General features: G+C 40.4%; 2 protein-coding genes across 2 annotated transcripts in view; one reads left to right on the top strand and one right to left on the bottom strand.

Annotated features, from left to right (window-relative positions):
* Window positions 1-554, bottom strand: part of RNF114 (ring finger protein 114) — an 8,499-nt gene extending 7,945 nt beyond the window's left edge. Inside the window, exon 1 of the mRNA XM_009326846.1 lies at window positions 523-554. Coding sequence (XP_009325121.1) covers window positions 523-554 — 32 coding nt within the window. The remainder of the gene's footprint in view (window positions 1-522) is intronic.
* Window positions 555-2,695: 2,141 nt separating this feature from the next.
* On the top strand, window positions 2,696-8,669 carry SPATA2 (spermatogenesis associated 2). The gene is given in 2 exon segments (XM_009326745.1): window positions 2,696-3,086; window positions 4,851-8,669. Coding segments are annotated over 2 exon segments (1,572 nt in total). The 5' UTR covers window positions 2,696-2,768; the 3' UTR covers window positions 6,105-8,669.
* Window positions 8,670-9,149: the final 480 nt, after the last annotated feature.

The raw sequence follows: 9,149 nt of genomic DNA, 5'->3' as shown, positions 1-9,149 counted from the left end.
GTCTCCGTGAGAACCGGGGAGCGGAACGGCTCCAAGCGGGTGTTAATTCGTGTGTCGTTCCCTCCTTCTCCCCTGTTTTACGGTCTGACATTCCTCAGCGGTGCGGCGTGCTCCGCTGCTGTTCAGCAGCCCTGGTGCTCGGGTTAGTTTTCTTTTCAAAGGTTTGGTGAAAGCCTGGCGCGGCTGGTCGGTCTCCTTAGCTGGGTTAGGAGAAGGTTGTGCCTGCCCTGCGTTTCTCCCCTGTTGCCGTAAAGGTTTTTGCGTGACTGTGCCCCGCCAAGCAAGCAGCCCGGGGCAGGCAGGGCGGTTGGTTCCCTCAGCTGAGGTCTTGACCCAGGAGATGGACAGAAACGTTTTCTTGCCTCACCGGCAGAAGCTAGGCTCGGATCAGAACTTACTACTCACACATCTCCATGAAATCTTGAGGTTTTCAGTCAATAATTTGCAGCAGAACGGCCTTGTTACCTTATCTGTTCTGTCAGCCAGTGTTTCTTAAAACTATATTTGTCTGCGCCTGCTCACATGTTGAGGTTTTTATCGAGCCTCGTAACCATGGTTGTTAGCTGTTCGGAGCCTGCCTGGCGCTGGGTGGGCTGCCTGGGACGGGGATCTTTTGCTGCTGGAAGCTCTGCGTGTGGAGGAGCAGCTCTGCGAAGGCTTGCTGACATGTTTGGGTTGTTGTGTTTTGCCCTTCAGCTGTGTGAACTCTGGCTCGTGTACAAACCACAAGTCAAAATCGGAGCTGGCAGTGCCTTTGAGTGTCACAGTCCGCAGGGCCCTGATGAGGGACTTTCATTTGGAGACTTTCCTAACCCTGACGTCTCGTACGTGTAACCAAGCGCTTTTGTTTAGTAATTATTAACAGTGGAGGTGGAAGAACTGTAACACTTAAGCCAGCTCCTTGTCAGCATACAATCATTCCTTGTCCTGGAGGTGTATTACTGATGTGCCAGACAAAGATCTTTCTCTGAAATTCTCTCATGGAGCTCTTCTTGCTAAGGAGCAGGCATTCTGTTGTCTTTGTCCACAGACTTCATCTTGCACAACTTAAGGAGGAAAGATCTGGGGAGAGAAGAGTTTGCTCCTGTCCCTTATGCTCAGATGTTAATTTAGAACTCCACATTTCCTGTGATTCACAGCTTGTCTCTTGACATCAGTGCAATTTCTGATTGTGGAAAGACGGAGAGCAGCGTGCCTTTGGGCAGAAATTGAACTGCTAGTTAACTTTTCCCACATGGTGTTGTCATTAAGTGCAGCCTTTCATCAAGTAATATTAACTGCTAGGCTGTTGATTGTTTGTTTGTTTTCCTGGCCTCTTGGTTGTTGGTTTGTGGTCCCCCCCCATGTATTTTGTGTTATGGCTCCTTTCATTCAGTTAATTTTGCTCTTAACAGCTATTTTCGTTTTGACAGGAGCGTGTGGGGGCATCTATCAGTATTCTAGCAGCTGCAATTAATATTGGGTGGCAAGTCTTTTCTAAAGTGCCATTTCAGACTGACTATAACCGAAACAGTGCACTGATTTCCCCCACCTCCCCTCCCTTTGGTTCACAGTTGGGAAGTCTGTAAGGGCTAGATTGCATTTTCATTTAAAAAACAAAGCTTGTGGTCTGCTTTTTGATCACAAGTTCCTCAGGCAGTCGAGATGGAGTCCATTGGCCTGTGAATTACCTTGGTTTTGGTTAAAGTAGCATTAGGAAGCTTCTTTTGTCACCAGCTTTTTCTGTGTAGTATGTGAGCTCAGTGAGGTGAAAACGTAGATCGGTATATATATAAAAGCAGCTATCCCTGCAAACTGAAATGTACATGATGTAAAAACAGAATGATTTTGCTCTGTTCTAATAAAGCAGCTAAAAATGGCAGGTGTAGCTTTTTGCTGAAAGGATTACAATCTTCTTTGCAGCTGCCAGCACTCAGCTGCAACTTTGGCTGTACTTTGCACAGCTTTCAGGGGAATCTGTTCTCTGTAGGATGGCTGCAGAGCTCTCCCAGTGCAGTGATGGCCTGGTGTGCCGTCAGGTGGAACGTGAGTGGCAGTCAAAAGCCAAGAAAATGTTAGAAATAGAAAGGCAAAGTTAATTAATCTGCTCAGTCTATGGGCAGTCCTGCGCCACTAGAGAAAAAAAAAAAGTAGACGCTTTCCCAAGTTGAGCAAAATGACACTTCTTTGTGGGATTTTTTTAATCTTTATAGCACTGTGCAGGGCAAAAAACCCAACAACAGTGACTGATTAAAATAATGTTTGTGTAAGTTGTTTGAATTGAAAGGGCAAAATAAAATGGAGAGACCCTAAAAACTCATGCTTCTCCTTTCAGTTTTTTGCTGTGAGTTACTTTTGCCTTGGTTCCCTAAGCCAAGGAACCCTCAGTCTGGGCTTGAGCCTACACCAGCTTTATTGTATCAAACTCTCAGTGCCTTGCTTGATGTAGGTTTGTTGTGCTGTTTCAGGCGGATAACTGGAAGAGGAGTAGGGAATGACAGTGAAAAGCAGGACAACAGCATTTCTGTAGACTCTTGCGCTTTTTCAGAAACGTAAAGAGGCTGTTCTGGGAGCTGCTGCTCTGTGAACCATTTTATATCCTGTGAAGCAGATAGATGCTGTGGACATCTGGGATTTATGCAACTGTGATGACTTGTCTTTGTTTTCAACTTTTATTCCAGAAGAGTTGCCATTACTGAAGATTCTTAATGCCAGATAATCAACCTACTGCCGAATAACCATGAAAGAGACAAGGTAGCTGCCCAAGTGTGAGATAAAAACTGATTTCAATGGATACAAAATATAAAGACGATTTATTTCGGAAGTATGTACAGTTCCATGAGTGCAAACTGAATGTCTCTGACAACAAGCAGCGTCCTATTAATGATGAGTATCTGTGAGTGGCAGCGGCAGCCTTACTTTGCCTTCCCAAAATTGATCCCTTTTATAGATTCCGGTTGATAAAATTTTACGAGATGGCTGAAAACTCACTGAGATCTGTGAAATCCTCAAGTTTACATTCTCTCCATAATGCATTCAGCATGCTCGAGACAGTTGGAATTAATCTCTTTCTTTACCCCTGGAAAAAGGAGTTCAAAAATATTAAGGTAAGACATTTTATGTGTGGCAATAGTGAGAACATGATTTGTTTTTCTTTCTTTTAACACATTTCATGCATTTTCTTTAAAGACTTCTTTTTTTTTTCCACCTATTAGCATGATGTATATATTTGTCTATATACAGCTGGTAAACAGAAGCCATAGGAAAATTTCTATGTAAAATAAGTGAAGTTTGTGCTGGTGAGAGTATCCCGAGAGCAGAAGTACAAGTACTGTCTGCATTTATAATGTAACCATAAAATAGAGGAAGAGCTTATTTAAGGTTTTCGTTCAGCCTACCCTGCTAGGGTGTCTTAACTTCTACTTGGAGATGCTTTCACTAGGGTGAGCGGTCAAGTTGTGTTTAAGCTCACTCAAAGTTTGATTTTTGTCTTGCAACAGCTATTAATGGAGCACAAGTACTAACAACCAATGCATGCATTCAAGTGGATGCTTTGCTGAGGTTCCCACAAGTTATATGATAATGGTAAAAGAACTTCTCTGAAAGAATTGTTTCCAGAATGTCTTTTACCTGCTTGTCAATTCTCAATTCATGAAGTTTTGATTTTAACGTACTTTCAAATTATTTACCTACGTCAGGATCTCAGAGGGAAAAGTAGGAACTTGTATATTGCTCAGCTTGGGTGCTGGGAGTCAGACGGCGAGTTCTCTGCTGTTGATTTTTCTATTTTATCTTTTACCTTTTCTTATATGCTTATTCAAAACTGCTGCAGCATTTCAGTAATGAATGCTGGAGGTGACTTACGAGAACAGTTTTGAGAAAAAACGCTACTGGTATAGGTGTCTAAAGTCATTTGCAGGTTGTGTGCACTAGTGATGGGTATTTTTGCTTGTTTTTCTTAAAAAGACACTATTTAGCAGAGAATTTGAACATTATTAGAACGTTTGAGAGTTCTCTGTTTCCCCAAGGGGAAACTACCTTTCTTCAAAATCTCTCCATAAATCTTCATCATCATGCTTAAGTACTGGTCTTTGAAATGTTGGCTGATCCATCAACGATATCTCTGGATGCACTGCCGGTATTGACTTTGGTTGGGCACTGTGGACCCAGTACCTGTTCTACACAAAGATGTGATGAGCAGTCCACTCTTGCCTGCAATCCAGAACAGTTTGAACCGGGTTAAACACATACCTCAGGTATGCCAGAAGCTAAGGATATTTCAACTCGCACAAACTCCTATCTTTGTTTTTGGGGCTTTTTTTAGTGGAAGTTCTTGACCTAATATAAAATTAAATAAAACAGACATTTGAACTTGCATTGTAATAGTACACAAAAAAGTGCGCACCTCAAGTATATTTAAAGCTGAATTGAAGAGGATTTTGGTAGTCCCGCAGTAATTCCGAGTTCCTGTTATCTCTAGCTAGCCCCTGTCCAGGGGCAATACATGAAATCTCTGCCTTTTAACCTCTCATGGTAGACTTGCTTGTAAATGCAAACGTGTCTGGTACGCCTAAAAGTTAACATCAGTGCATAGCATAGTGATTTAAATCAACAGGGAGGACATTATGCTAATCAGGATTTAAATTTGAATGAAAACTCTCCTACTTTGAATTTGCCTCATGCGGAATTTCCATCTGCTGAACAGGAGGGATGCAGAAATGGAGTTCATCTTGCCATGGGAGTTGCATGTGTTCACTGTCGTTATTATTCTATTTAATTATATAGTATCTGTCACTGAATTATCTCAACATCTAGTCCACCACTGAATTTGTAACCTAGTTTTCCTTTTATTCCCCCCCCACCCCCCTTAGACCTACACTGGACCCTTTGTTTATTATGTAAAGTCTGCTCTAACTGAAGATGATGTAAGGCAGATTTTGAACTACATGGGCTATGTCCAAGAACTGGGAACAATGTATAAGCTCAAAGAGCAGGTTGATGCCATTCAAGTGAAAATGGTTTCATTTGAACTCTTTTTGGCCAAAGTGGAATGTGAGCAGCTTCTTGAAATTCACTTGCAAGTGAAGGATAAAGGTTATTCAGAGATTGATGTCATAAATGAACGAAAAAACAGCAATGAAGATGTTAGAGGCTGCTCAGAAGCCATGAAACGGCGTGCAGAGTGCAAAGAAAACTTAAACACTTCCATGGCACGAATGGTGCTCCAGAAATCAGCGAGTGAACGAGCCTCTAAAGATTATTTCAAGCCAAAGGTGAGCAAGCCTTCTAAATCAGTGGACACATATGATAATTATTGGGAAAGTAAGAAACCACCTTTGATGAGCTCACTGAGTCTCAGGAAAGAACCAATTTTAGTTGATGCGGAAGATGACATTAAAGATGAAATTATCCGTCCGTCACCCTCTCTTCTGACAATGTCAAGCTCCCCACACGGGTGTTCAGATGAATTCTTGCCAACTTCATCTCATCACAATGGCATGCTAAGAACAAATGTCCCTTACAGCTCCTATTTTTCCGCTCAAGAGGACTTAGATTTATATACTGATCCCGATTCTAGAAGTATGTTAAATTTTAAAAGACAAGAAGCTATTAAGCCTGATGTATGGCTGTTAAGAAATGATGCCAACCCTGTTTACCACAAACGTACCCACCTAGCCAAAGAGACAGCTTCCCTCAAGTGCCAAAACTGTGGCGTACCTTGTGGCACTTCTGTTTGCCAAAAGTGTGACAATCTGTTCAACTCTAGGCAGGAATACCCAGCAATGAAACAGAGCACCTATTCGATCAAACCACTTCCAAACGATGGCTTGTCTCCTGCGTCTGCTTTAAGGGAGAAATCTCAGTACACATCACAGACTCAGAGTCAAGAGAGAGCTGCTCAATTCAGTTCAAAATCCAAACCTTCAGGCACCTCGCGCTGCGGCTTTTGTAACCGATCTGGAGCTGCAAACACTTGCACGTTTTGCTCAAAAGTCTCATGTGACACTTGCCTCAATGCTTACTATTACGATCCCTGCTGTAGAAAAAGCGAGCTTCACAGATTCATGCCTAACAACCAGTTAAACTATAAATCGTCCCAGCTGTCCCATGTAGTTTATAGATAGACTTGATTAGCCTGTTTTGGAGGGGAAGGAAAGGGGGAGGGGAAAGGGCTATCCTAACTAATGTACTTACTCCACTGATAAGAAAATACACTGACCTCTTACAAAAACGACATGTCCAAATATTTGGAACCATGGTTCAGTGATCAGGTGCCAGTTCTTGATTTTTGTGGCTTCACAGATGCTGCAGATGCATTAGATTTCATGCTGCTATAATTTAGGTAACTCCTAAATGATCATTACTTTTCAATTTAAATGGGGGAGAAGAGCACATTTTTCCTTAAAACTTGGCAGCTGTTGCATTTTAGAAAAATGACATCGCACCTTTCTGTTACATTGCAGTCATCTCCTTGCCCAAATAAAACCATGCAAGGCTTGAAAATAAAATCTAAAAGTGAAGATTCTCATTTTCTATGAGTGAAGAAGCTACTGCCGGTTTTTGATAAAGTATGACTTTAAAATGTGCAAGAAATATGTGAATGGCTCGTTTTGCCAACAAGGACTATTTTTTGAAGTGTGTCTGCATTTCTGGATCTCCAAAATGCAAACACCACAGCATCTCTTCCTTTCGTCTTTATGTTTCTTCCTTCTCCCCTTATCTCCCGGTTGTTTATCTATTCAGTTTATATAATCTGAATCTGGACAATATGTGCTTTATTTTCTGGTGTTGCCAATATCATCCTACTGGTTTTTACTGTTTGGTATTTTAAAAAGGTGAACCTGTGTTCATGTCACTTAAATTATGCCTAGAGTGTTGTCCTTCCAGATGAGTACTAATTTTCTTTACTTTCTGTTGCACATGTATTAAGTACTGTTCTTTGTACTGTAAATAGGTAATTTGGAAACAGTTTATTTTTAATAAATATTTAATATGTTGAGTTCTTAAAAGTGGTAAAATCATTATAACTATGAAGTCTCTCTGGGTTATTTGTTCAGGTGACTCTTTGTTTTTCCTTGTACTGTATTTCATAGCTTATTATAGTCACTGTGGCAGACTGATGTTCTTGGCTCTGATCAATTTTTGGTTTTTAATCTGACATTTTTTTCCCTCTGATAAGGCTACCACTAGTCTAAGTGGAGACTTGTCTAAGAATTGCAGGATTTTGGTTTTCAGTGCACGCTTTTCCTTTGTCGTTACGGAAATTGTAAGTATAAATGTTATGCTTGCTTCCAAATTCACTGCGAAGTCTGTAGTGTAGTCCAGCAAGTAAAGCACTGGCCTGGTTGAAAACCAGAGCTCATTTGTGACTCCTGTTAAAGTAAACCCATCAGTTATGGATGTGAATCAGATAATAATATTTATCTGTATTACTGTAGCACATAGGAACCCTAGCTGAGACCCAGGACTCTGTTGTGCTAGGCTCTGTACAGTTTGACCCCCAAACAACACCTGATTATGAATAGGCTTTAGTTTTTTATTAAAAGGAAACCCACAAGAATCCTTCTAACTTCCTTATTCCAACTGGCTAGTTAGAACAAAGTGTCAGGCAACCTAATCTGATGTGCAGAATTAAATGTGTTTAAAATATCTGTAAAGAACTCTAGCTGAGATGTAAACTGTGTAGTCCACTTTGCACTAAAATTATTCACTTAGGGTTTTTTTAAACACTGTTAAGAGTCTAGGCTTCTAAACTTAAATGTCCATTGATCCCTGTGTGACAGAAACATGCATGAATGATTGTTTGTCTTACATTTTTTGGGTGGGGGGAGGGCTTGAGGTAGGTAGAGGGGGAAACTATATAGGCTAACGTTGTAAAATAGCTAAAATAATTTTAGCCATAAATGGGTGTCAGAAGTATTATGGAAATAAGATGAAACCCGAGTCTTACAGAGGGCTGAGAACAATAAGTTACTGTACAGTTTGCACTGAGAAACAAAGTGAATGGTGTCTGTTTAGCAATCAGGGAAATTTCTGAATCAAGCAACTGCAACTGAACATAATGTTATAGGCAAGTATTGCCTTGCTGACCCTGAAGGTTGAGGTGAATATTGTTTAGGTGAATGATTTTAAGGTTTTCAAAATCTTGTATGTTTTTTTATAAATATATATATATATAAATACAACACAAATGTAGATACATTATGTATATAGTGAAGAATTTAAAAACAATTTTACTATTAAAATACAGTCTAAGGGTGGTTTTCATTTCGGTGGTTATTTTGTTTTTGTTTATCTTCTGAAGTGTCATGCCTGTTTGGCTGCTATACGGTGTATCTTCTAGTTCACTAGTTCAATTTCCATATGGCTACTCACACTACAGTGAATAACTAAAACTGTGATGCCACGTAATTTTTACGGTGAACATAGCAGGGACTGTACTTGCTTTGAAAAAGAAAAGTCCTGTTGTATATATGTCATGGAATACTGTAGTACAAAACTGTGTTGAATTGAAGTGATACCATGCTCTATTTTTGTGTATCTTACTGTATGAGGTTGCTGTGATTGATACAGTAAAATATATGCTAATTTAAAATGCAGGTGTTTTGCATCTGATTTGTTTAATTTATGTTTTGAAGGAATTTAAAAATAAAGAGGCCTTTAAGAAAAGGCTTAACTCTTTTCTTAAAGTTGAGTGCATGTATCTGTCTGTTTCACAACTGCGTTTTGCATGCAGAAATGAGTTGGTGCACAAAGGTAATCTTGGGGGCAAAATGGGCAAGCGCGTATGTATGGTGAGCCTCAGCTTTGTGGAATTGGATGTACTGCCTGCAGAATACAGAGCTTTTTAAAAAATGTTTATTTTCAAGTCTTAGCAGCATGACTCAGTTTGTTCCATAAGAGCATGTAAGCCAATATGTCAGCAATCTGCAGCAGACAGACTAACGTGGGGTAGAGAGCAGGTTTCATGTGCGACGTGAAGCTAACCTACATTGATTTCCAGCCTTGACTCTTTGATGTCATATGCACTTTTTCTAACTAGCTTCCTGATGTAAGCTGCATCTCGCAGAAGATGTGTGATACTACTGATGTACTTTTTGGCACTTGAGTTTAGGCCTCCTGGCTCCTTTTTCATCCTGCTAGCTCTGGAGCAGGATAATTTCTCAAGT

This window comes from Pygoscelis adeliae, unplaced genomic scaffold, assembly GCF_000699105.1.
Source record: "Pygoscelis adeliae isolate BGI_AS28 unplaced genomic scaffold, ASM69910v1 Scaffold286, whole genome shotgun sequence".
NCBI classification, from domain to species: Eukaryota; Metazoa; Chordata; class Aves; order Sphenisciformes; family Spheniscidae; genus Pygoscelis; species Pygoscelis adeliae.
The sequence above is the reverse complement of the archived record's forward strand: the minus strand, read 5'-3'. Positions and strand labels throughout refer to the sequence as shown.